At 44.8% G+C, this 27,946-nt stretch overlaps 1 protein-coding gene across 2 annotated transcripts in view; it reads right to left on the bottom strand.

Annotated features, from left to right (window-relative positions):
- Positions 1-27,946, bottom strand: part of slc25a40 (solute carrier family 25 member 40) — a 97,028-nt gene that overhangs the window by 9,242 nt on the left and 59,840 nt on the right. For both annotated transcript variants that reach the window (XM_072508637.1, XM_072508636.1), the window contains exons 7-8: positions 15,103-15,276; positions 1,836-1,945 (exon numbers count right to left, since the gene is read on the bottom strand). In XM_072508637.1, coding sequence (XP_072364738.1) covers positions 1,836-1,945; positions 15,103-15,276 — 284 coding nt within the window. The remainder of the gene's footprint in view (positions 1-1,835; positions 1,946-15,102; positions 15,277-27,946) is intronic.

Genomic DNA, 27,946 nt, shown 5'->3' with positions numbered 1-27,946 from the left:
CATGTAAACAACATCCACTGCCCTCCCCTCATCAATCATCTTTGTCACCTCCTCAAAAAACTTGATCAAGCTAGTGAGGCACGATCTCCCCTTCACAAAACCATGCTGTCTATCGCTAATGAGTCCATTTGTTTCCAAATGGATATAAATCCTGTCCCTGAGAATTCTTGCAAATAATTTACCTACTATCAACAGGAGGCTCACTGGCCTATAGTTTCCTGGATTATCTGTGCTACCTTTCTTAAACAGTGGTACCACATTAGCTATTCTCCAGTCTTCTGGGATCTCACCTGTAGCCAATGAGGATACAAAGATGTCAGTCAAGGCCCTAGCAATTTCCTCCCTTGCTTTCCTCAGTATTCTGGGCTAAATCCCACCCGGCCCAGGAGACTTATCTACCTTAATGTCTTTCCTCACATGTACGTCCCATTTGAGATATGCTGCACTTAAGACATACACTGAGGAAAGTTTATCACATGGTCTTTAGCACTGTACCCACCATGCAGCATAGGTTACATGCAAACATTTATAGCAATCCAATTTTAGAGATCTAATGGCAATCTCTGAATGTCTCATTTATAAATATCCCATTACATTCTGATTTAGTGAAAATGGTATCAGTCGTGGATTCATAGCCCCTTTGTAATACACTTAGAGATAGGAACAGGAGTAGGCCACTCGACCCACTGAGCTTGTTCCACCATTCAATTTGATCATGGCTGATCATCTACCTCAATGTCACTTTCCCGCACTAACCCTTCATGTCATTGATTTAGGTTTTAAACAGCGAGCCTTGTAAGAATTTTGTGAGTTTCAATGAGGTCACTTCTCATTCTTAGAGACTCTTGGGAATACAGGCCCATTCTCTCAAATTTCCCCTCATAAGACAATCCTACCACCCCAGGGATTCATCTGGTGAACCTCTGTTGCACTCTTTCTCGGGCAGATATATCCTTCCTTAGATAAGAGGACCAAAACTATGCACAATTCCAGGAGAGGTCGCAGCAAGGCTCCAACTCACTGGAGCAAGAGATCCTTCCTCCTCTACACCAAAGATAAAAAGATAGAGCTGAAATATGGTGTTGGCACAATGGCAATTCTATCTGTTGAAAATGATCAATGATGATTAAATTGTGATATTGTGGACATTCTCTCAAGCAACTTCTTGGTTTAGAGAAATTTTGTATAACTTCAGAACAACATAGGCTTTCAATATTGTTCAAAGTTATTAAAAGTATTAGCATGCATTTCAATACTAAAATAATCTGATAAAGCTATGAAGTGCTAAGACAGTGAGAGCCTTCGCCCGCGGATGGAAATGGCTAGCACGAGGGGACATAGCCTTAAACTGAGGGGTAATAGATATAGGACAGAGGTCAGAGGTAGGTTCTTTACGCAAAGAGTAGTGAGGCCGTGGAATGCCCTACCTGCTACAGTAGTGAACTCGCCAACATTGAGGGCATTTAAAAGTTTATTGGATAAACATATGGATGATAATGGCATAGTGTAGGTTAGATGGCTTTTGTTTCGGTGCAACATCGTGGGCCGAAGGGCCTGTACTGCGCTGTATTGTTCTATGTTCTATGACTGGGCATGTAAAAAGTTTTAAATTAGTTATAATTTGTTGTAATTGAATTTTTTGACATGTACATAATAGTAAACTTGTTCTTGGTCAAACTGTTTACAAAATGATCGTAATTACGTTTCAACACTTTAACAATAAATTTAAATATTTTGTCAATCAAGATTTAAGGCAAAAAACACCTGCTTTCAAGTTCTACCCAAAATCACCTATTCTACGCATCAGCAATGTTTACATAACTAGAGTCACTTACTGCGCCTGATGTTGCTCCGGAGGAAAAACTGATCTTGAACGTAGGTTCACTGACATTGTATTTCTTGCATAACTGGCTCTTCATCAGTTCATAATTAAACCAGTAAATTGCTGGGGAGACACAGTTGGATTAAGATTATTGCAAAACTCTAGACAATACACCTCATGACAGACCAATTACACCTTTAAACAAAGTACAAATAGAATATTGTGCAAATCCACCAGTTATTTTCATTTTCAGGCAAATTCTCAATATGATTTAATTACCATGGGGAAATTAAAACACCTGTGCACTTAATCTTTTGCAAATGACTAATACTTAATCACTTACACCAGTGGTCTAATCCAAACTAAATTTACAGAGAACATCTCAGAGAACACGATCAATGCTGCCATTTCTTGGAGCAAAAATCAAGTCTCATCCCTCCTGATGTAGTCTGACAAATTAACTTATTGTAAGAAGCATTTGAGTAAGACCTAAGGTGATATTGTAGATTAATTAAAGTTACAGCAATGATAAATGAGACATAGAAATTAGAAGGTTCTGCAGAGTGGAAGAAAACAAATATCTTTCCATGTAACTTCAAGCGTCAGATCACTGACCATAAATGAAACATTCAAAAATACTGACAGTCTATTTTATTTGATCTATTGCCTAAACTGTCCTGACCATACCCTAAACAGTGTCATTTTCACATCGAGATCCATCAATAATGAATTAAGGTATGAAATTAGATTTCTTTTTTTAAAAATATATTTTATTGAAAATTTTTGGCCAACCATCACAGTACATTGTGTATCCTTTACACAGTAATATAACAGCATAAATAACAATGGCCTGTTTTATAAACAAAAAATAAATAATATATAACAAAAAACGAAAACCAACTCTAAATGGCAACTGCCTTGTCTCAGATAAACACTCTCCAAAAATATGATTTGACAGTCCAACATACAATTATCTATAGCAACAACCTATACATATTATACATATATATTAACAACCCTGAGAGTCCTTCTGGTTCCTCCCCCCCCCCCAATCCCTGGGCTGCTGCTGCTGCCTTCTTCTTTTCCATTCCCTCTATCTTTCTGTGAGGTATTCGACGAACGGTTGCCACCGCCTAGTGAACCCTTGAGCCGATCCCCTTAGGACAAACTTAATCCGTTCCAGCTTTATAAACCCTGCCATGTCATTTATCCAGGTCTCCACCCCCGGGGGCTTGGCTTCCTTCCACATCAACAGTAGCCTGCGTTGGGCTACTAGGGACGCAAAGGCCAAAACATCAGCCTCTCTCGCCTCCTGCACTCTCGGCTCTTCTGCAACCCCAAATATAGCCAGCCCCCAGCTTGGTTCGACCTGGACCCCCACTACTTTCGAAAGCACCTTTGTCACCCCCACCCAAAACCCCTGTAGTGCCGGACATGACCAGAACATGTGGGTGTGATTCGCTGGGCTTCTCGAGCATCTCGCACACCTATCCTCTACCCCAAAAAATTTACTGAGCCGTGCTCCAGTCATATGCGCCCTGTGTAACACCTTAAATTGTATCAGGCTTAGCCTGGCACACGAGGACGATGAGTTTACCCTACTTAGGTCATCCGCCCACAGCCCCTCCTCAATCTCCTCCCCCAGCTCTTCTTCCCATTTCCCTTTCAGCTCATCTACCATAATCTCCCCCTCGTCCCTCATTTCCCTATATATATATCTGACACCTTACCGTCCCCCACCCATGTCTTTGAGATCACTCTGTCCTGCACCTCCTGCGTCGGGAGCTGCGGGAATTCCCTCACCTGTTGCCTCGCAAAAGCCCTCAGTTGCATATACCGGAATGTATTCCCTTGGGGCAACCCATATTTCTCGGTCAGCGCTCCCAGACTTGCAAACTTCCCATCCACAAACAGGTCTTTCAATTGTGTTACTCCTGCTCTTTGCCATATTCCAAATCCCCCATCCATTCTCCCCGGGGCAAACCTATGATTATTTCTTATCGGGGACTCCACCAAGGCTCCCGTCTTTCCCCTATGCCGTCTCCACTGTCCCCAAATTTTCAACGTAGCCACCACCACCGGGCTTGTGGTGTATTTCTTCGGTGAGAACGGCGCCGTCGCCATAGCTTGTAGGCTAGTCCCCCTGCAGGACGCCCTCTCCAATCTCTTCCACGCCGCTCCCTCCTCTTCTCCCATCCACTTACATACCATTGAGATATTGGCGGCCCAGTAGTACTCACTTGGGCTCGGTAGTGCCAGCCCCCCCCCTATCCCTACTACGCTGTAAAAATCCCTTCCTCACTCTCGGGGTCTTCCCGGCCCACACAAAACTCATGATACTTTTTTCAATCCTTTTGAAAAAAGCCTTCGTGATCACCACCGGGAGGCACTGAAACACAAAGAGGAATCTCGGGAGGACCACCATTTTAACCGCCTGCACCCTCCCTGCCAATGACAGGGATACCATGTCCCATCTCTTGAAGTCCTCCTCCATTTGTTCCACCAACCGCGTTAAATTTAACCTATGCAATGTACCCCAATTCTTGGCTATCTGGATCCCCAAGTAACGAAAGTCCCTTGTTACCTTCCTCAGCGGTAAGTCCTCTATTTGTCTGCTCTGCTCCCCTGGATGCACCACAAACAACTCACTTTTCCCCATGTTCAATTTATATCCTGAAAATTCTCCAAACTCCCGAAGTGTCCGCATTATCTCTGGCATCCCCTCCACCGGGTCCGCTACATATAACAACAAATCATCCGCATACAGAGATACCCGGTGTTCTTCTCCTCCTCTGAGTACTCCCCTCCACTTCCTGGAACCCCTCAATGCTATTGCCAGGGGCTCAATCGCCAGTGCAAACAATAATGGGGACAGAGGGCATCCCTGCCTTGTCCCTCTATGGAGCCGAAAGTATGCAGATCCCCGTCCATTCGTGACCACACTCGCCATCGGGGCCCTATACAACAGCTGTACCCATCTAACATACTCATCTCCAAAACCAAATCTCCTCAGCACCTCCCACAAATAATCCCACTCCACTCTATCAAATGCTTTCTCGGCATCCATCGCCACCACTATCTCCGCTTCCCCCTCTGTTGGGGGCATCATCATTACCCCTAGCAGCCTCCGTATATTCGTATTCAGCTGTCTCCCCTTCACAAACCCAGTTTGGTCCTCGTGGACCACCCCCGGGACACAATCCTCTATCCTCATTGCCATTACCTTGGCCAGAATCTTAGCGTCTACATTTAGGAGGGAAATAGGTCTATAGGACCCGCATTGCAGCGGGTCCTTTTCCTTCTTTAGGAGAAGCGATATTGTTGCCTCAGACATAGTCGGGGGCAGCTGTCCCCTTTCCTTTGCCTCATTAAAGGTCCTCATCAGTAGCGGGGCGAGCAAGTCCACATACTTCCTATGAAATTCAACTGGAAATCCATCCGGTCCCGGAGCCTTCCCCACCTGCATGCTCCTAATTCCTTTCACTACTTCCTCTATTTCGATCTGTGCTCCCAGTCCCACCCTCTCCTGCTCCTCCACCTTAGGAAATTCCAGCCGGTCCAGAAAGCCCATCATTCTCTCCCTCCCATCCGGGGGTTGAGCTTCGTATAATCTTTTATAAAGTGCCTTGAACACTCCATTCACTCTCTCCGCTCCATCTCTCCTTCCTCATCCCTCACTCCCCCTATTTCCCTCGCTGCTCCCCTTTTCCTCAATTGGTGGGCCAGCAACCTGCTCGCCTTCTCCCCATATTCGTACTGTACACCCTGTGCCTTCCTCCACTGTGCCTCTGCAGTACCCGTTGTCAGCAAGTCAAATTCTACGTGTAACCTTTGCCTATCCCTGTACAGTCCCTCCTCCGGTGCCTCCGCATATTGCCTGTCCACCCTCAGAGGTTCTTGCAGCAACCGCTCCCGTTCCCTACTCTCCTGCTTTCCTTTATGTGCCCTTATTGATATCAGCTCCCCTCTAACCACTGCCTTCAGCGCCTCCCAGACCACCCCCACCTGGACTTCCCCATTATCATTGAGTTCCAAGTACTTTTCAATGCACCCCCTCACCCTTAGACACACCCCCTCATCTGCCATTAGTCCCATGTCCATTCTCCAGGGTGGGCGCCCTTCTGTTTCCTCCCCTATCTCCAAGTCCACCCAATGTGGAGCGAGATCCGAAATGGCTATAGCCGTATACTCCGTTCCCCTCACCATCGGGATCAACGCCCTTCCCAAAACGAAAATGTCTATTCACGAATAGACTTTGTGGACATAGGAGAAAAACGAAAACTCCTTACTCCTAGGTCTGCTAAATCTCCACGGGTCTACTCCTCCCATCTGCTCCATAAAATCTTTAAGCACCTTGGCTGCTGCCGGCCTCCTTCCAGTCCTGGACCTCGACCTGTCCAGCCCTGGTTCCAACACCGTATTGAAATCTCCCCCCATTACCAACTTTCCCACCTCTAGGTCCGGGATGCGTCCTAGCATACGCCTCATAAAATTGACATCATCCCAGTTCGGGGCATATACGTTTACCAAAACCACCGTCTCCCCCTGTAATTTGCCACTCACCATCACGTATCTGCCCCCGCTATCCTCCACTATAGTCTTTGCCTCAAACATTACCCGCTTCCCCACTAATATAGCCACCCCCCTGTTTTTCGCATCTAGCCCCGAATGAAACACCTGCCCCACCCATCCTTTGCGTAGTCTAACCTGGTCTATCAGTTTCAAGTGCGTCTCCTGTAACATAACCACGTCTGCCTTAAGTTTCTTAAGGTGTGCGAGTACCCGTGCCCTCTTTATCGGCCCGTTCAGCCCTCTCACATTCCACGTGATCAGCCGGGTTGGGGGGCTTTTTACCCCCCCCCCTTGTCGATTAGGCATCCTCTTTTTCCAGCTCCTCACCCGGTTCCCACGCAGCTGTGTCCCCCCCAGGCGGTGCCCCCCCGCCCACCCCACCCCCTACCAGCTCCCCCCTCTCCCCAGCAGCAGCAACCCAATAATTCCCCCCCCCCCCGCTAGATCCCCCACTAGCATAGTTACACCCCCCATGTTACTCCCAGAAGTCAGCAAACTCTGGCCGACCTCGGCTTCCCCCCGTGACCTCGGCTCGCACCGTGCGATGCCCCCTCCTTCCTGCTTCCCTATTCCCGCCGTGATTATCATAGCGCGGGAACCAAGCCCGCGCTTCCCCTTTGGCCCCGCCCCCAATGGCCAACGCCCCATCTCCTCCACCTCCTTTCCTCCCCCCACCACCACCTGTGGAAGAGAGAAAAGTTACCACATCGCAGGATTAATAACATAAAACTCCTCTTCCCCCCCTTTTTACCCCCCTCTTCGCCCCCCATATTCGCCCCACCACTTTGTTTCAAACGTTCTTTTTTAATAACCCGCTCATTCCAATTTTTCTTCCACGATAAAAGTCCACGCCTCATCCGCCGTCTCAAAGTAGTGGTGCCTCCCTTGGTATGTGACCCACAGTCTTGCCGGTTGCAGCATTCCGAATTTTATCTTCTTTTTGTGAAGCACCTCCTTGGCCCGATTAAAGCTCGCCCTCCTTCTCGCCACCTCCGCACTCCAGTCTTGGTATACGCGGATCACCGCGTTCTCCCACTTACTGCTCCGAGTTTTCTTTGCCCATCTAAGGAACATCTCTCTATCCTTAAAACGGAGGAATCTCACCACTATGGCTCTAGGAATTTCTCCTGCTCTCGGTCCTCGCGCCATCACTCGGTATACTCCCTCCACCTCCAGCGGACCCGCCGGGGCCTCCGCTCCCATTAACGAGTGCAGCATCGTGCTCACATATGCCCCGACGTCCGCTCCCTCCGCACCTTCAGGAAGACCAAGAATCCTTAAGTTATTCCTCCTCGCGTTGTTCTCCAGCACCTCCAGTCTTTCCACACATCGTTTATGGTGTGCCTCGTGCATCTCCGTCTTCACCACCAGGCCCTGTATGTCGTCCTCATTCTCGGCAGCCTTTGCCTTCACGACCCGAAGCTCCCACTCCTGGGTCTTTTGATCATCCTTTAGCCCTTCGATCGCCTATAATATCGGGGCCAACAGCTCCTTCTTCATTTCCTTTTTGAGTTCTTCCACACAGCATTTCAAGAACTCTTGTTGTTCAGGGCCCCATGTTAAACTACCACCTTCCGACGCCATCTTGGTTTTTGCTTGCCTTCCTTGCCGCTGCTCTAAGGGATCCACCGCAATCCGGCCACTTTCCCCTCCTTTTTCCATCCGTATCCAGGGGGGATTCCCTTCTGGTTTACCGCACAGTGTTTTTAGCCGTTAAAATTGCCGTTGGGGCTCCTATTTAGAGCCCAAAAGTCCGTTCCACCGGGAGCTGCCGAAACGTGCGACTTAGCTGGTCATCGCCGCACCCGGAAGTCATGAAATTAGATTTCATTTAAACAATCTCACTGCAGAAGTTTTAAAAAGTTCCTGACCTAGAAGTAATCTTTTTAGAAGGCAAGTATAACTAGTCAATTCAAAATACCCCACTTTCCTTTAAGCGGTTAATGTTGAGTATTTCTCCCAATATACCAACTTCCAAAAACAGTATGATGCAACGTCATTGTGAGATGGTATGAACATTCTCAAGTTCTGCTCGATTACTGTTTTAGAAAGAATTTTATATGAGGAGAACAAACAAATGGAATAAATTCTATTATAGAGAAGACTGAACAGTAAGTGGAAGAATGAAGCTCGATAGGCCATTAGCCTTTTCTCATCCCCCATGCTTTCTTACGTTGTTAGCATAAGAACTGTTCCTCAGAGCACAGAACATCACTTTAACTCAAGAACCAGAATTTATACCCATTATTCTTCATGGTTCCTTGATTGCGTGTATTTCTTAAATTCTACTTCTTTGCTGTACATTTCTAGTAACAAAGTGAAATCTATTTCTCAAGCAGTCATTTAAAAAAACTCAATTTGAAAGATCAAAGATATTTTTGATGGTTAAAGCAGCAGATTTTGTTTCAATTACAGTTGTTTAAAGGACGTAATCAATTCCCCACAATGCTCTTGTTGGGCAGCTGTCCGCAACTATTTTCCTAATCTTTAATTTACCATCAGAATAGCCAACAGCAATTGTTTAGTTCAATTTTAATCTGATTATTTAGATGAAACATTAAACCAAATTTCAATTGGATGCAAAAGATCCAATGGCACTCTTTAAAAAAACGAGTTTTCCTGGTGACCTCATCAACATCCATTTTTCAATCAATATCACAAAACAGATTTTCTTATCATTTATTTAATTTTCTGTTTGTGAGACATTGCTGTAATTATTACTTTGAGATAATCTATCTTGGAGTGGTTCTCTCGGTAATCGACGATCGGAGAATCCCTTTTGATGCCGAAATCGGGGGGCAGTGCCTGTTTGACGCAGGTTTTGCACGCTCTGCCCCCTCCAAAATGGCTTAATTGTGTCACGCGCCGTTGGACGGCCTTAGCACGTCACCTGAAGGCCATCCCCTATGCTCCGCCCCCAATGGGTCGCGTTCCCAACCGCGGGTTTGACATGTAGTCTCTCATGCAACCGCGGGGTTGACATGCAGTCGAGGTACCGGCATGCCGATACGGACTGTGTCCAGCACCGCCAAACATAGAACATTACAGCGCGGTACAGGCCCTTCGGCCCTCGATGTTGCGCCGACCTGTGAAACCACTCAAGCCCATCTACACTATTCCCTTATCGTCCATACGTCTATCGTCCATTGGAGTAGACAGGCGTTTCTATGGTCGAAAACGAGACTCCCGAATGGTATGTTGCCTCCCGGGTGCACGGGTCAGGGATGTCTCAGATCGGCTGCAGGACATACTGAAGGGGCAGGGTGAACAGCCAGTTGTCATGGTGCATATAGACACCAACGATAAAGGTAAAAAACGGGATGAGGTCCTACAATCAGAATTTAGGGAGTTAGGGGATAAGTTAAAAAGTAGGACCTCAAAGGTAGTAATCTCAGGATTGCTACCAGTGCCACGAGACAGAGTAGAAATTCAAGAATAGTCAGAATGGCTTGAGAGATAGTGCAGGAGGGAGAGTACAGAAGGGAGGGGGTTCAGATTTTTGGGACATTGGAACCGGTTCTGGGGGCGGTGGGACCATTACAAATCGGATGGTCTACACCTGGGCAGGACTGGAACCAATGTCCTAGGGGGTGCTTTTGCCAGCACTGTTGGGGAGGTTTTAAACTAATGTGGCAGGGGGATGGGAACCAGATTAGGAAGTTAGAGGTCAGTAAAGAGGCAGCAACTAAAGCCAGTAAGGTACTAGATAATAAACTCAATGTGACTGAGGGGAAGAGTAGACAGGGAAGAGATGATGAACGCAAAGGGACAGGTGGTCTGAGGTGCATTTGTTTCAATGCGAGAACTGTAGCAGGTAAGGCAGATGAATTTAGGGCTTGGATTAGTACCTGGGAATATGATGTTAATGGTATTACGGAGGCTTGGTTGAGGGAAGGGCAAGACTGGCAACTAAATATCCCAGGGTATAGATGCTTCAGGAGGGATAGAGAGGGAGGTAAAAGGAGTGGAGGAGTTGCATTACTGGTCAGAGATGATTCACAGCTATGATTAAGGAGGGCACGATGGAGGATTCGAGCACTGAGGCAATATGGGTGGAGCGAAGAAATAGGAAGGGTGCACTAACATTGTTGGTACTTTACTACAGGCCTCCCAAAAGCGAGCGTGAAGTAGAGGTACAAATATGTAGATTGATTATAGAAAAATGTAGGAGCAATAGAGTGGTTGTGATGGGAGATTTTAACTTCCCAACATTGAATGGGACTCATGTAGTGTTGGAGGCGTAGATGGAGCAGAATTTGTAAGGAGCATCCAGGAGAGTTTTTTAGAGCAGTATGTAAATAGTCCAACTCGGGAAGGGGCCATACTGGCCCGGCCAGGTGGTTAAAATTTCAGTCGGTGATTACTTTGGTAATAGCGATCACAATTCCGTAAGTTTTAGAATACTCATGGACGAAGATAAGAGTGGTCCTAAAGGAAGAGTGCTAAATTGGGGAAAGGCCAAGTATAACAAAATTCGGCAGGAGCTAGGGAATGTGGATTGGGAGCTGCTCTTTAAGGGTAAATCCACATTTGAAATGTGGGAGTCTTTTAAGGAAAGGTTGATTAGAGTGCAGGACAGACATGTCTCTGTGAAAATGAGGGATAGAAATTGCAAGATTTGGGAACCATGGATGACGGGTGGAATTGTGAGACTAGCTAAGATGAAAAAGGAAGCGTACATAAGATCTAGGCGACTTAAATCTGATGAAGCTTTGGAGGAATATCAGGAAAGTAGGACAAATCTCAAACGCGCAATAAAGAGGGCTAAAAGGGGTCATGAAATATGGGTTAAGAAAAATCCCAAAGCCTTTTATTCGTACATAAGGAGCAAGAGGGTAACTAGAGCAAGGATTGGCCCACTCAAAGACAAAAGAGGGAATTTATGCGTGGAGTCAGAGGAAATGGGTGAGATTCTTAATGAGTACTTTGCATCGGTATTCACCGAGGCTAAGGATGGATGTTTAAATACTCTAGGTCAAGTCGGCATAAGGAAGGGGGATGTTTTGGGTATTCTAAAAGGCATTAAGGTGGACAAGTCTCCAGGTCCGGATGGGATCTATACCAGGTTACTGAGGGAAACAAGGGAAGAAATAGCTGGGGCCTTAACAGATATCTTTGCAGCATCCTTGATCACGGGTGAGGTCCCGGAGGACTGGAGAATTGCTAATGTTGTCCCTTTGTTTAAGAAGGGTAGCAGGGATAATCCAGGGAATTATAGGCCTGTGAGCTTGACGTCTGTGGTAGGCAAACTGTTGGAGAAGATACTGAGGGATAGGATCTATTCACATTTGGAAGAAAATAGACTTCAGTGATAGGCAGCATGGTTTTGTGCAGGGAAGGTCATGTCTTACAAACCTAATAGAATTATTTGAGGAAGTGACAAAGTTAATTGATGAGGGATGGCAGATTGATGGAAAGAGTGAAGTCGTATGGGGTTCAGGGTGTACTAGCTAGATGGATAAAGAACTGGCTGGGCAACAGGAATCAGAGTAGTGGTGGAAGGGAGTGTCTCAAAATGGAGAAAGGTGACTAGTGGTGTTCCACAGGGATCCGTGCATGGACCACTGTTGTTTGTGATATACATGAATGATCTGGAAAGGTATAGGTGGTTTGATTAGCAAGTTTGCAGATGATACTAAGATTGGTGGAGTTGCAGATAGCGAGGAGGACTATCAGAGAATACAGCATAATATAAATAGATTGGAGAGTTGGGCAGAGAAATGGCAGATGGAGTTCAATCCAGGCCAATGCGAGGTGATGCATTTTGGAAAATCTAATTCAAGAGCGGACTATAGGTCAATGGAAGAGTCCTGGGGAAAATTGATGTACAGAGAGATCTGGGAGTTCAGGTCCATTGTACCCTGAAGGTGGCAATGCAGGTCGATAGAGTGGTCAAGAAGGCATACAGCATGTTTGCCTTCATCAGACGGGGTATTGAGTACAAGAGTCGGCAGGTCATGTTACAGTTGTATAGGACTTTGGTTAGGCCACATTTGGAATACTGTGTGCAGTTCTGGTTGCCACATTACCAGAAGGATGTGGATGCTTAAGAGAGGGTGCAGAGGAGGTTCACCAGGATGTTGCCTGGTATGGAGGGTGCTCGCTATGAAGAAAGGTTGAGTAGATTAGGATTGTTTTCGTTGGAAAGAATTAGGTTGAGGGGGACCTGATTGAGGTCTACAAAATTATGAGGTATGGACAGGGTGGATAGCAACAAGCTTATTGCAAGAGTGGGGGTGTCAATTACAAGGAGTCACGATTTCAAGGTGAGAGGGGGAAAGTTTAAGGGAGTTGTGCGTGGAAGGTTTTTTTACGCAAAGGGTGGTGGGTGCTTGGAACGCTTTGCCAGCGGAGGTGGTAGAGGCGGGCACAATAGCATCATTTAAGATGCATCTAGACAGATATATGAACGGGCGGGGAACAGAGGGCAGTAGATCCTTGGAAAATAGGTGACAGGTTTAGATGAAGGATCTGGATCCGCGCAGGCTGGGAGGGCTGAAGGGCCTGTTCCTGTGCTGTAATTTGCTTTGTTCTTGTTCTATCCAATGACCATTTGAATGCCCTTAGTGTTGGCGAGTCCACTACTGTTGCAGGCAGGGCATTCCACGCCCTTACTACTCTCTGAGTAAAGAACCTACCTCTGACATCTGTCCTATATATATCTCCCCTCAATTTAAAGCTATGTCCCCTCGTGCTAGACATCACCATCTGAGGAAAAAGGCTCTCACTGTCCACCCTATCCAATCCTCTGATCATCTTGTATGCCTCAATTAAGACACCTCTTAACCTTCCTCTCTCTAACGAAAACAGCCTCAAGTCCCTCAGCTTTTCCTCATAAGATCTTCCCTCCATACCAGGCAACCTTCTGGTAAATCTCCTCTGCACCCTTTCCAATGCTTCCACATCCTTCCTTTAATGCGTCGACCAGAATTGCACGCAATACTCCAAATGCGGCCGCACCAGAGTTTTGTACAGCTGCAACATGACCTCATGGTTCCGAAACTCAATCCCTCTACCAATAAAAGCTAACACACCGTACGCCTCCTTAACAACCCTCTCAACCTGGGTGGCAACTTTCAGGGATCTATGTACATGGGCACCGAGATCTCTTTGCTCATCCAAACTGCCAAGAATCTTACCATTAGCCCAGTACTCGGTCTTCCTGTTATTCCTTCCAAAATGAAACACCTCACACTTTTCTGCATTAAACTCCATTTGCCACCTCTCAGCCCAGCGCTGCAGCATATCTATGTCCCTCTGTAACTTGGAACATCCTTCCGCACTGTCCACAACTCCACCGACTTTAGTGTCATCTGCAAATTTACTCACCCATCCTTCTACGCCCTTTTCCAGGTCATTTATAAAAATGACAAACAGCAGTGGCCCCAGAACAGATCCTTGTGGTACACCACTAGTAACTGGACTCCAGTCTGAACATTTCCCATCAACCACCACCCTTTGTCTTCTTCCAGCTAGCCAATTTCTGATCCAAACTGCTAACTGACCCTGAATCCCATGCCTCTGTATTTTCTGCAGTAGCCTACCGTGGGGAACCTTATCAAACGCTTTACTGAAATCCATATACACCACATCAACTGCTTTACCCTCATCCACCTGTTTGGTCACCTTCTCAAAGAACTCAATAAGTTTTGTGAGGCACGACCTACCCTTCACAAAACCGTGTTGACTATCTCTAATCAAATTATTCCTTTCCAGATGATTATACATCCTATCTCTTATAAACCAATCCAAGATTTTGCCCACAACAGAAGTAAGGCTCACTGGTCTATAGTTACCAGGGTTGTCTCTACTCCCCTTCTTGAACAAGGGGACAACATTTGCTATCCTCCAGTCTTGTGGCACTATTCCTGTAGACAAAGATGACTTAAAGATCAAAGCCAAAGGCTCAGCAATCTCCTCGCTCGCTTCCCAGAGAATCCTAGGATAAATCTCATCCGGCCCAGGGGACTTATCTATTTTCACACTTTCCAGAATTGCTAACACCTCCTCCTTATGAACCTCAAGCCCTTCTAGTCTAGTAGAACCTCAAGCCCTTCCAGTCTAGCCAAAGTCGGGCCGGAGCCGTGCTACTGGCCGGGGGGGGGGGGGGCACTCTATCGGGCAGGTTGGGTCCTCGCACATCCGACGCCATGTTTTACGGTGTGACTGCTGCAGGTCGTCGTCGTGTTTCACGTAAAATGCTACAGATCCTCCGCACTTAGGCTCAAAAACGATGAATCCAGCCCAGTGTCTTTATTTTACACTTTTTAAGAGGGAATTACACTATAATTAGCATACACAATTATTTGAAGGTTGCAGGAGACGTCAACTCCGTTGCTGAAACTTTCCACTTCTCACCACCTTCCTGGTCTTCAATAACTTTTTTAACTACACTAAAAGGCATGATTAAACAGGCAATGGAGATTATTGAGTAAACCGATGCCAGGAGCGAGCGAGCGCACGCGCACACACACACCGCGCTGGATTTGTTTATTGTCACGTGCACCGAGGTACAGTGAAAAGTATTTTTCTGCGAGCAGCTCAAACAGATCATTTAGTACCTGAAAATAAAATAAAATTTGAAAAAAACATAATAGGGCAACACAAGGTACACAATATAAATACATTGACACCGGCATCGGGTGAAAGGTTAGTGATAATGTTAATGTTAGAATTAAATCACACACACATCACATTAACAGACTAACCTGAGAATGGCACATCTCTCATCACTGTGGGACCCCAGCCCCTCCAGAGTGACCGCCAGCCATCTTGTGCTACTGCAATCCGAACAACACTTCCCAGTTCGTTATATGTCAGTTTACGAGATTGACTCTTTGTTCTGATTAGTTCCAGGGGGCTTATGACAGTAACTGCACCCACTGAAACACAAGAAATACCGAAGAGTTATGAAAATTAAATCAATACGCTCTACAAGAGTAGTACCTCGGAAACATTTCAAATCATTTTCAATTCTAAGTGGATTATAATACAATTACTGTAAATATGTAAATAGACTCACAAAAGGAGCAGTGTAGAGAAAGTCAGTTAAATCATACTCTTACTTCTAAAATTTTAAACTCAGGTCCTAGGCAGCATTCCTTTGTAAGTATACAGAAGTGTTGGAACTATAAATGCACATTTCATCAGTTCAACTGTGTGACCCAATATTAAAACTACCAAAAAAATATAACTGCAAACTCAGTGAAGAAGCCAGCAACGTAATACATATAGTAAAACCAGCATTATTAAATGTGCTATTCCTTCCTGAAATTAATATATATCAAAATACTAGAGGTGCCTGAATTCAGCAGCAAAATCACACCAACTTAAAATGGTCCAACAACTTAGAAGTTTAGAACAATGGAGTTTGTGTTATCCGAAAAACATACTTTATAAACGCAACAGTAGCTTTTGATGCATCAGTTAGAACTAAGAACCTTCACTCCGTTGTGACAGTTTCAAAGTCTGTATGTGTTTTTCCCCTAACTGAAAGAGAAACCAAGTCCAGGTTATTGGATTTCTAAGAAATCAGCCTCTGGCTTAGGTTGCTAAGGAAACAAAAGCATTTAGAAAAAAACCTACCAGGTTCGGAGGTCAAATTTAAGCCAGTGGTCCGAACAATTAAAAGGGTGTGAATATTGGGTTGGAGTTGTTTATTGTCACGTGTACCGAGGTACACTGAAAAATATTTTTTTGCGAGCAGCTCAACAGATCATTAAGTACATGGGAAGAAAAGGGAATAAAAGAAAATACATAATAGGGCAACACAACATATACAATGTAACTACATAAGCACCGGCATCGGATGAAGCATACAGGGTGTAGTGTTAATGAGGTCAGTCCATAAGGGGGTCATTTAGGAGTCTGGTGACAGTGGGAAAGAAGCTGTTTTTGAGTCTGTTCATGCTTGTTCTCAGACTTCTGTATCTCCTGCCTGATGAAAGAAGTTGGAACAGTAAGTAAGCCGGGTGGGAGGGATCTTTGATTATGCTGCCCGCTTTCCCCAGGCAGCGGGAGGTGTAGATGGAGTCAATGGATGGGAAGCAGGTTTATGTGATGGACTGGGCGGTGTTCACGACTCAGGTTTCTTGCGGTCCTGGGCCGAGCAGTTGCCATACCAGGCTGTGACGCAGCCCGATAGGATGCTTTCTATGGTGCATCTGTAAAAGTTGGAAAGGGTGAATGTGGACATGCCGAACTTCCTTAGTTTCCTGAGGACATATAGGCGCTGTTGTGCTTTCTTGGTGGTAGCGTCGACGTGGGTGGACCAGGACAGATTTTTGGAGATGTGCACCCCTAGGAATTTGAAACTGCTAACCATCTTGGGTGAGTGGTCCAGGCACTCTGTGGGCGTAGGTGATTTCTTTTTAAAACCAGAGGTAACCATGCCATGTACTCGAGTATTATTGAGTGGTTGGATGTGGGTGACTCTGGGAAAGAACACAAGAACTAGGAGCAGGAGTAGGCCACCTGGCCCCTCGTGCCTGCTCCGCCATTCAATGAGATCATGGCTGATCTTTTGTGGACTCAGCTCCACTTTCCGACCTGAACACCATAACCCTTAATCCCTTTATTCTTCAAAAAACGATTTATCTTTATCTTAAAAACATTTAATGAAGGAGCCTCTACTGCTTCACTGGGCAAGGAATTCCATAGATTCACAACCCTTTGGGTGAAGTTCCTCCTAAACTCAGTCCTAAATCTACTTCCCCTTATTTTGAGGCTATGCCCCCTAGTTCTGCTTTCACCCGCCAGTGGAAACAACCTGCCCGGATCTATCCTATCTATTCCCTTCATAATCTTATATGTTTCTATAAAATCCCCCCCTCATCCTTCTAAATTTCAACGAGTACAGTCCTAGTCTACTCAACCTGTCCTCGTAATCCAACCCCTTCAGCTCTGGGATTAACCTAGTGAATCTCCTCTGCACACCCTCCAGTGCCAGTACGTCCTTTCTCAAGTAAGGAGACCAAAACTGAACACAATACTCCAGGTGTGGCCTCACTAACACCTTATACAATTGCACCATAACCTCCCTAGTCTTAAACTCCATCCCTCTAGCAATGAAGGACAGAATTCCATTTGCCTTCTTATCACCTGTTGCACCAACGTTTTGCGACTCATGCACCAGCACACCCAGGTGTCTCTGCGCAGCAGCATGTTTTAATATTTTATCATTTAAATAATAATCCCTTCTGCTGTTATTCCTACCAAAATGGATAACCTCACATTTGTCAACATTATATTCCATCTGCCAGACCCAAGCCCATTCACTTAACCTATCCAAATCCCTCTGCAGGCTTCCAGTATCTTCTGCACTTTTTGCTTTACCACTCATCTTAGTGTCATCTGCAAACTTGGACACATTGCCCTTGGTCCCCAACTCCAAATCATCTATGCAAATTGTGAACACAACACTGATCCCTGAGGGACACCACTAGCTACTGATTGCCAACCAGAGAAACACCCATTAATCCCCACTCTTTGCTTTCTATTAATTAACCAATCCTCTATCCATGCTACTACTTTAGCCTTAATGCCATGCATCTTTATCTTATGCAGCAACCTTTTGTGTGGCACCTTGTCAAAGGCTTTCTGGAAATCCAGATATACCACTTCCATTGCCTCCCCGTTATCTACCGCACTGGTAATGTCCTCAAAAAATTCCACTAAATTAGTTAGGCACAACCTGCTCTTTAGGAACCCATGCTGCGTCTGCCCAATGGGACAATTTCCATCCAGATGCCTCGCTATTTCTTCCTTGATGATCGATTCCAGCATCTTCCCTACTACCGAAGTTAAGCTCACTGGCCTATAATTACCCGCTTTCTGCCTACCTCCTTTTTTAAACAGTGGTGTCACGTTTGCTAATTTCCAATCCATCGGGACCACCCCAGAGTCTGATGAATTTTGGTCAATTATCCCTAGTGCATTTGCAATTTCCCTAGCCATCTCTTTTTGCACTCTGGGATGCATTCCATCAGGGCCAGGAGACTTGTCTACCTTTAGCCCCATTAGCTTGCCATCACTACCTCCTTAATGAAAACAATCCTCTCATGGTCCTCACCTGTCATAGCCTTATTTCAATCAGTCACTGGCATGTTATTTGTGTCTTCCACTGTGAAGACCGACCCAAAAAACCTGTTAGTTCCTCAGCCATTTCATCTCCCATTATTAAATCTCCCTTCTCATCCTCTAAAGGACCAATATTTACCTTCGCCACTCTTTTTTGTTTTATATATTTGTAGAAAATTTTACTATCTGTTATATTCTGAGCAAATTTACTCTCATAATCTATTTTTCTCTTCTTAATAGCTTTCTTAGTAGCTTTCTGTTGCCCCCTAAAGATTTCCCAGTCCTCTAGTCTCCCACTAATCTTTGCCACTTTGTATGCTTTTTCCTTCAATTTGATACTCTCCCTTATTTCCTTAGATATCCACGGTCGATTTTCCCTCTTTCTACCGTCCTTCCTTTTTGTTGGTATAAACCTTTGCTGAGCACTGTGAAATATTGGTTGGAAGGTTCTCCACTGTTCCTCAACTATTTCACCATAAAGCCTTTGCTCCCAGTCTACCTTAGCTAGTTCTTCTCTCATCCTATTGTAATCTCCTTTGTTTAAGCACAAAACACTAGTGTTTGATTTTACCTTCTCACCCTCCATCTGTATTTTAAATTCCACCATATTGTGATCGCTCCTTCCGAGAGGATCCCTAACTATGAGATCATGAATCAATCCTGTCTCATTACACAGGGCCAGATCTAGGACCGCTTGTTCCTTCGTAGGTTCCATTACATACTGTTCTAGGAAACTATCGAGGATACATTCTATAAACTCCTCCTCAAGGCTGCCTCGACCGACCTGGTTAAACCAATCGACATGTAGATTAAAATCCCCCATGATAACTGCTGTACCATTTCTACATGCATCCGTTATTTCTTTGTTTATTGCCTGCCCCACCATGATGTTACTATTTGGTGGCCTATAGACTACTCCTATCAGTGACTTTTTCGCTTTACTATTCCCGATTTCCACCCAAATGGATTCAACCTTATCCTCCATAGCACCGATGTCATCCCTTACTATTGCCCGAATGTCATCCTTAAATAACAGAGCTACACCACCTCCCTTACCATCCACCCTGTTCTTCCAAATAGTTTGATACGCTCAGATATTTAACTCCCAGTCGTAACCATCCTTTAACCATGTTTCAGTAATAGCCACTAGTCACTCACGATGATTTGCGCCATCAGCTCATTTACCTTATTCCGAATACTACGAGCATTCAGGTAAAGTACACTTATGTTGGCTTTTTTTTTTACCTCTGTTTTGAATCTTAACATCTCGATCAGTAACCTCTCCGAAGTTATATTTCCTCTTAACCTTTCTTCTAATTTTCCTTGTCGTTGAACCCATATCTTCATGTAACAACCTGCTGCGTCGCTTACCATTAATGTTTTTACTTCCCGTTTTATTCCTTTTAGTATTACTGGGCCTATTCACTGAACTCCCCTCAGTCACTGTACCTTGTACTGTCGCCATTTTTGATTTTTGACTATGGCTTCCCTGCCTTACATTTTCCCCCTTACTGCCTTTTGTTTCTGTCCCTATTTTACTACTTTCCAACTTCCTGCATCGGTTCCCATCCCCCTGCCACATTAGTTTAAACCCTCCCCACAGCTCTAGCAAACCCCCCCCCAAGACATCGGTTCCAGTCCTGCCATGTCATCCAGCTTGTACTGGTCCCACCTCCCCCAGAACCGTTTCCAATGCCCCAGGAATTTGAATCCCTCCCTCTTGCACCATCTCTCGAGCCACGCATTCATCCTATCTATCCTGACATTCCGGGAACACCTTTAGAACCGTCTTGAACCAAGATTGTGTAGAAGTGTGCCCTTTTGGTGATAAACTTTTCTGTGCAATTTGGCAGGAGTAAAGCTGTTGTCAGAGGCTATTAGAATCATAGAATCCCTACAGTGCAGAAGGAGGCCATTTGGCCCATCGAGTCTTCACCGGCCCTTGCTCCAATAGAGTACAATAGCTAGGCCCAATCCCCGTAACCCCACCTAACCTTTTGGGCAATTTAGCATGGCCAATTCACCTAACTGGAACATCTTTGAACTGTGGGAGGAAACCGGTGCACTCCGATTTCCTCCCACAGGCCCCGAAAGATGTGCTTATTAGGTGAACTGGACATTTTGAATTATCCCTCAGCGTACCCGAACAGGCACTGTAGTGTGGCAACTAGGGGATTTTCACAGTAACTTCATTGCAGTGTTAATGTAAGCCCACTTTTATTATAGGTCTCCACTGACATTGTGACACTGTTTTTAATTTAAAGTTAATTTTATAGCCAGGCCTCTACAATAAAAGTTTAACTTCTTGGTAGGAAGGTCACCCAAGACATGTATACTTCTAATAACCATGAAATAACTTCCAAAATTTTGATATAAAGGCAACAAATATTAATTTGTCAATTTTGGAGGATGGATCTCAACTTTGCGTGATTAGTCCTAAATGGGTGGTAACTAGTTGGCAGCCCATTTATTGGCTACCAGGTTTACATTAGCACACAGAGTTAATGACCAAACTTTGTTAATATTGCCACCCTGTGGCATTTTCATAACCCAACGTTCAAGTCACTTCTTTTAACCCAAATTCTGGGGCGGGATTCTCCGCCAGTGTGATTCTCCGATTTGCTGGCGCACAGGGGTTCCCGGACGGCGTGGGGCTGCCCCACAATGGGGAACCCCATTGACTTGCCGGCGTAACGGAGAATCCCGCCGGCAGTTCGGGGCAGAAATGTTGCGTGGTGGGGCGGAGAACCCCGCCCCGGTCTCCATGGATCACACACTACCGTTTGGAGAATTCCCCCATGGGAATTAGAAGAAGCGGCCGAGGGACTACTGCCCCTTGAGACTTCATTTTCTCAAGCATACAGCACAAAAGGAATAATATAATTTTTCCAAGAAACCATTTTTTTGTCAATGGGTCAATTGAATGTAATTTAAATTAGCTGATGTAACAAATTAGCTGATTGCACTTAAAATCCTTGTTTTATTTCTTTAAAGACATTTAAAAGTTAATTATTAATTGCCTACTGTTACTGTCCCAGTTGATCTTATAACTGGATGGGAAGATCCCAGAATGGAATCCTGGCTTTAATGTTTTATAAACATGGAGGAACAGAGTCACTGGACTGCTAATTAGTTTTAATAACAAGAAAAATAACTTTAATTAAACATGAAAAGTTGGATTATTATGCAATATTCCTTTACTCTCCCCTTAGCTTAACAAATACACACAGGTTTTAGGATGAACACAGATTACAAAGTACATCTTAAGCTACAATAGTCTCATTAACACTAATTCTCTTTCAAGCACACAAGATGATTTGGGGCAAATACACTCTCCACTCTGAACACTCTCCACTCTGAACCCCAAGTGAATGTTTGTGGATATCTCCTCAGAATCTCCCCAGATGATTGTCACATAAACTTCAAAATTCCACTCCTGAAAACACTTAAAAATCTTCTCTCATAATTATGCTTTCCCTTCGCGGTTTGCATTCCAAAATCCAGGCCAGGTTTTCCAAATATTTTTGAACAAAGCTTCCCCTCCACTTTTGACAGCGAATCCAGTCCAGGAATTTACACCACTCCCTTTTCGGATTCCTTTGTCTTAACTGCTTTTACATAAACTCTTGAGATCCAGCCATAATTTCATCTCCCACTCCACAAACTGTAGTAAAATCGGACAAACCTGGAAAATCACGACAGATATGTTTCTGGTGTCTCAGCCTTCTTCTCAGCTGTGTCTTTACTGAACATCACTCTGTTCTCATACCTTTAACTTCAGACTTCTTGGAAACAGCTCTTCATTTCTCTTGTTTCTTTAACTAGCTGCTCTTCAGAAATCTGCACTTGTTTCCCTAACCATTACTCCATGGTATGGATTTTCTTCTAGCAAAGCGGAGTGTTCCCTCTCTAGCTTTCTAAACCATGAGCTTCTAGCAGAGCTGTGACAGCAGCCTTCTCTCATGCTACCTATCTCTAACTGCTATTAAATTAGCTGAACTAAAACTTAAGAGCTTCTTCTACCTTACAATGTAAATTGGCAGACAGTAACTAGTGGGGTGCAACAGGGATCGGTGCTGGAACCCTTGCTATTCACAATATATTAATGATTTGGATGAGGGAACAAAATGTAACATCTCAAAGTTTGCGGATGATACAAAGTTGGGCAGGAGGGTGAACTGTGACGAGGATGCAGAGATCCTACAGCATGATCTGGATAGGTTGGGCAAGTGGGCAAACCAATGGCAGATGCAGTATAATTTGGATAAGCGTGAGGTTATTCACTTTGGAAGCAAAAACGGGAAGTCAGATTACTACCTGGATGGTTGTAAATTGGGAGAGGGGAGTGTGCAGCCGGACCCGGGTGTCCTGAAGGTAAGCATGCAAGTGCAGCAGGCAGTAAAGAAGGCTAATGGTACGTTGGCCTTCATTGCGAGAAGTTTTGAGTACAGGAGCAGGGATTTGTTGTTGTAATTATACAGGTCCTTGGTGAGGCCACACCTGGAATATAGTGTGCAGTTTTGGTCTCCTTTTCTGAGGAAGGATGTTCTTGCTCTCGAGGAAGTGCAGAAAAGATTTATCAAACTGATAATCCTGGGCTCATAGTATAGTTTTAATACTTATCAGATCAGACGTTTTCTGGTATATCTTACGGAGTGAGGCATCCACAGCAGACCTCAGCCAAGTAGTCAATTAAATTGGCAGTCAAGTCTTACGTATAATCAAAGGACCTTAACCTGCATAGATTACCAAGACACCTGCCACCACCATAATTTTATCTCCAGCTTTGGTACTATCAGAATGCACACACTGATGTTAGCTAACCACCCTTTGCAGAGTTATAGCTAAATACTGACAGTGTTTCAAAATTAACAACAGTCTACAATAAATAGACTTGATCCAAGTCTGATCTTGGGTTTAAATGGACTGCTTCGTTTTGGGGTACAGTTGTACATTTCAGCATCCTCCAGTGATTTGTTCAAATTTCTATTATTTATTTGTGAATCAGGATTGTGAAGATCAACAGACAATCCGTAGAGGGCATCATGGCTGAGCCTGATTCAATCTTCATGTGAGTGGGAGAGAACAGGTTGGTGGCTAGATTCCTTGGTTCATTTTCTTTCCATGCAAAGTGTACTTTTATCACTTGAGTCCAGGCCAGGCTTTCATCTTCCAATTATGCGAGAATGGGTTTGGAAAACCCTCTTCTGAGGTCAGGGTTGCCATTGTGAGCCCTGTAGGGAATGTGAATTTCCTCTCCCTTGCTATTTTCTTGGTACGGGTATTGGAAGCCCAATTTGTTGCAGAGTTCTCATTACTGGGGAAGCCTGCAGAGGACTCAAAATCGTGGACAAATGATAAAAGTTTTGACAACTTCAAATGTCAACACGTATATGCTGTATTGCTTTATAAATGAACTTTAATCACAGTGATTTATCAAAGGGTTCAGTCCTGAAAAGGTAAGTTGACCATTACATTGACTGATTAGCATTGTTTATGTGTTGAAATGCCTTACAGTACTTTTTCATTAGACAAAGTACTCTTATGCATTCAAAATTGAAGAAAACACTTTTTTTAGATCCCTTGTGTAATAATCAGAGGTCATTTAAATGCCTAGAGTCCTCTTAAATAGACAAAAAACCCTTCAGCTTTCATTTAGAGGAATAAAAAACAGCCAACTGCTCCTGGACTGCTCTGACTGACAAGCGATTTAGTGTAGCTCACCAAACAAAGCAATGTTTATTTCATCTTCAGAATACTTCACGGTTTAGATTTCCTTTTTTAAAAATAAATTTAGAGTACCCAATTAATTTTTTTCCAATTAAGGGGCAATTTAGCGTGGTCAATCCACCAATTCTGTACATAGAACATAGAAAAATACAGCGCAGAACAGGCCCTTTGGCCCACGATGTTGTGCCGAACCTTTGTCCGAGATTAATCATAGATTATCATAGAATTTACAGTGCAGAAGGAGGCCATTCGGCCCACTGAGTCTGCACCGGCTCTTGGAAAGAGCACCCTACCCAAGGTCAACACCTCCACCCAACACCAAGGGCAATTTTGGACACTAAGGGCAATTTATCATTGCCAATCCACCTAACCTGCACATCTTTGGACTGTGGGAGGAAACCGGAGCACCCGGAGGAAACCCACGCACACACGGGGAGGATGTGCAGACTCCGCACAGACAGTGACCCAAGTGGGACCCTGGAACTGTGAAGCAATTGTGCTATCCACAATGCTACCGTGCTGCCCTTAAGAACAAATTAATCTACACTATATCATTCTACCGTAATCCATCTACCTATCCAATAACTGCTTAAAGGCCCCTAATGTTTCCGACTCAACTACTTCCACAGGCAGTGCATTCCATGCCCCCACTACTCTCTGGGTAAAGAACCTACCTCTGACATCCCCCCCTATATCTTCCACCATTCACCTTAAATTTATGTCCCCTTGTTATGGTTTGTTCCACCCGGGGAAAAATTCTCTGACTGTCTCCTCTACCTATTCCCCTGATCATCTTATAAACCTCTATCAAGTCACCCCTCATCCTTCTCCGTTCTAATGAGAAAAGGCCTAGCACCCTCAACCTTTCCTTGTAAGACCTACTCTCCATTCCAGGCAACATCCTGGTAAATCTCCTTTGCACCTTTTCCAAAGCTTCCACATCCTTCCTAAAATGAGGCGACTAGAACTGTACACAGTACTCCAAATGTGACCTTACCAAAGTTTTGTACAGCTGCATCATCACCTCACGGCTCTTAAATTCAATCCCTCTGTTAATGAACGCTAGCACACCATAGGCCTTCTTCACAGCTCTATCCACTTGAGTGGCAACTTTCAAAGATGTATGAACATAGACCCCAAGATCTCTCTGCTCCTCCACATTGCCAAGAACTCTACCGTTAACCCTGTATTCCGCATTCATATTTGTCCTTCCAAAATGGACAACCTCACACTTTTCAGGGTTAAACTCCATCTGCCACTTCTCAGCCCAGCTCTGCATCCTATCTATGTCTCTTTGCAGCCGACAACAGCCCTCCTCACTATCCACAACTCCACCAATCTTCGTATCGTCTGCAAATTTACTGACCCACCCTTCAACTCCCTCATCCAAGTCATTAATGAAAATCACAAACAGCAGAGGACCCAGAAGTGATCCCTGCGGTACGCCACTGGTAACTGGGATCCAGGCTGAATATTTGCCATCCACCACCACTCTCTGACTTCTATCGGTTAGCCAGTTCGTTATCCAACTGGCCAAATTTCCCACTATCCCATGCCTCCTTACTTTCTGCATAAGCCTACCATGGGGAACCTTATCAAATGCCTTACTAATATCCATGTACACTACATCCACTGCTTTACCTTCATCCACATGCTTGGTCACCTCCTCAAAGAATTCAATAAGACTTGTAAGGCAAGACCGACCCCTCACAAAACCGTGCTGACTATCCCTAATCAAGCAGTGTCTTTCCAGATGCTCGGAAATCCTATCCTTCAGTACCCTTTCCATTACTTTGCCTACCACCGAAGTAAGACTAACTGGCCTGTAATTCCCAGGGTTATCCCTAGTCCCTTTTTTGAACAGGGGCACGATATTCGCCACTCTCCAATCCCCTGGTACCACCCCTGTTGACAGTGAGGATGAAACGATCATTGCCAACGGCTCTGCAATTTCATCTCTTGCTTCCCATAGAATCCTTGGATATATCCCGTCAGGCCCGGGGGACTGGTCTATCCTCAAGTTTTTCAAAATGCTCAACACATCTTCCTTCCTAACAAGTATTTCCTCGAGCTTACCAGTCTGTTTCACACTGTCCTCTCCAACAATATGGCCCCTCTCATTTGTAAATACAGAAGAAAAGTACTCGTTCAAGACCTCTCCTATCTCTTCAGACTCAATACACAATCTCCCGCTACTGTCCTTGATCGGACCTACCCTCGCTTTAGTCATTCTCATATTTCTCACATATGTGTAAAAGGCCATGGGGTTTTCCTTGATCCTACCCACCAAAGATTGTTCATGACCTCTCTTCGCTCTCCTAATCCCTTTCTTCAGTTCCCTCCTGGCTATCTTGTATCCCTCCAGCGCCCTGTCTGAACCTTGTTTCCTCAGCCTGACATAAGTCTCCTTTTTCCTCTTAACAAGACATTCAACCTCTCTTGTCAATCATGGTTCCCTCGCTCGACCATCTCTTCCCTGCCTGACAGGGACATACATATCAAGGACACGTAGTACCTGTTCCTTGAACAAGTTCCACATTTCACTTGTGTCCTTCCCTGACAGCCTATGTTCCCAACTTATGCACTTCAATTCTTGTCTGACAACATCGTATTTACCCTTCCCCCAATTGTAAACCTTGCCCTGTTGCACGCACTTATTCCTCTCCATTACCAAAGTGAAAGTCACAGAATTGTGGTCACTATCTCCAAAATGCTCCCCCACTAACAAATCTATCACTTGCCCTGGTTCATTACCAAGTACCAAATCTAATCTGGCCTCCCCTCTGGTCAGACAATCTACATACTGTGTTAGAAAAGCTTCTTGGACACACTGCACAAATACCACCCCATCCAAACTATTTGTACTAAAGAGTTTCCACTCAATGTTTGGGAAGTTAAAGTCACCCATGACTACTACCCTGTGACTTCTGCACCTTTCCAAAATCTGTTTCCCAATCTGTTCCTCCACATCTCTGCTACTATTGGGGGGCCAATAGTAAGAAACTCCTAACAAGGTGACTGCTCCTTTCCTATTTCTGACTTCAACCCATACTACCTCAGTCGGCAGATACTCCTCGAACTGCCTTTCTACAGCTGTTATACTATCTCTAATTAACAATGCCACCCCCCCACCTCTTTCACCACCCTCCCTAATCTTATTGAAACATCTATAACCAGGGACCTCCAACAACCATTTCTGTCCCTCTTCTATCCAAGTTTCCGTGATGGCCACCACATCGTAGTCCCAATTACCGATCCATGCCTTAAGTTCACCCACCTTATTCCTGATGCTTCTTGCGTTGAAGTATACACACTTCAACCCATCTCCGTGCCTGCAAGTACTCTCCCTTGTCAGTGTTCCCTTCCTCACTGCCTCACTACACGCTTTGGCGTCCTGAATATCGGCTACCTTAGTTGCTGGACTACAAATCCGGTTCCCATTCTTCTGCCAAATTAGTTTAAACTCTCCCGAAGAGTACTAGAAAACCTCACTCCCAGGATATTGGTGCCCTTCTGGTTCAGATGCAACCCGTCCTGCTTGTACAGGTCCCACCTTCCCCAGAATGCGCTCCAATTATCCAAATACCTTAAACCCTCCCTCCTACACCATTCCTGCAGCCACGTGTTCAGCTGCACTCTCTCCCTATTCCTAGCCTCGCTATCACGTGGCACCGGCAACAAATCAGAGATGACAACTCGGTCTGTCCTGGCTTTTAACTTCCAGCCTAACTCCCTGAACTCGTT

The sequence above is a fragment of the Scyliorhinus torazame genome, chromosome 6, assembly GCF_047496885.1.
Source record: "Scyliorhinus torazame isolate Kashiwa2021f chromosome 6, sScyTor2.1, whole genome shotgun sequence".
NCBI lineage: Eukaryota > Metazoa > Chordata > Chondrichthyes > Carcharhiniformes > Scyliorhinidae > Scyliorhinus > Scyliorhinus torazame.
This window is presented reverse-complemented; position numbering and strand designations above follow the sequence as displayed.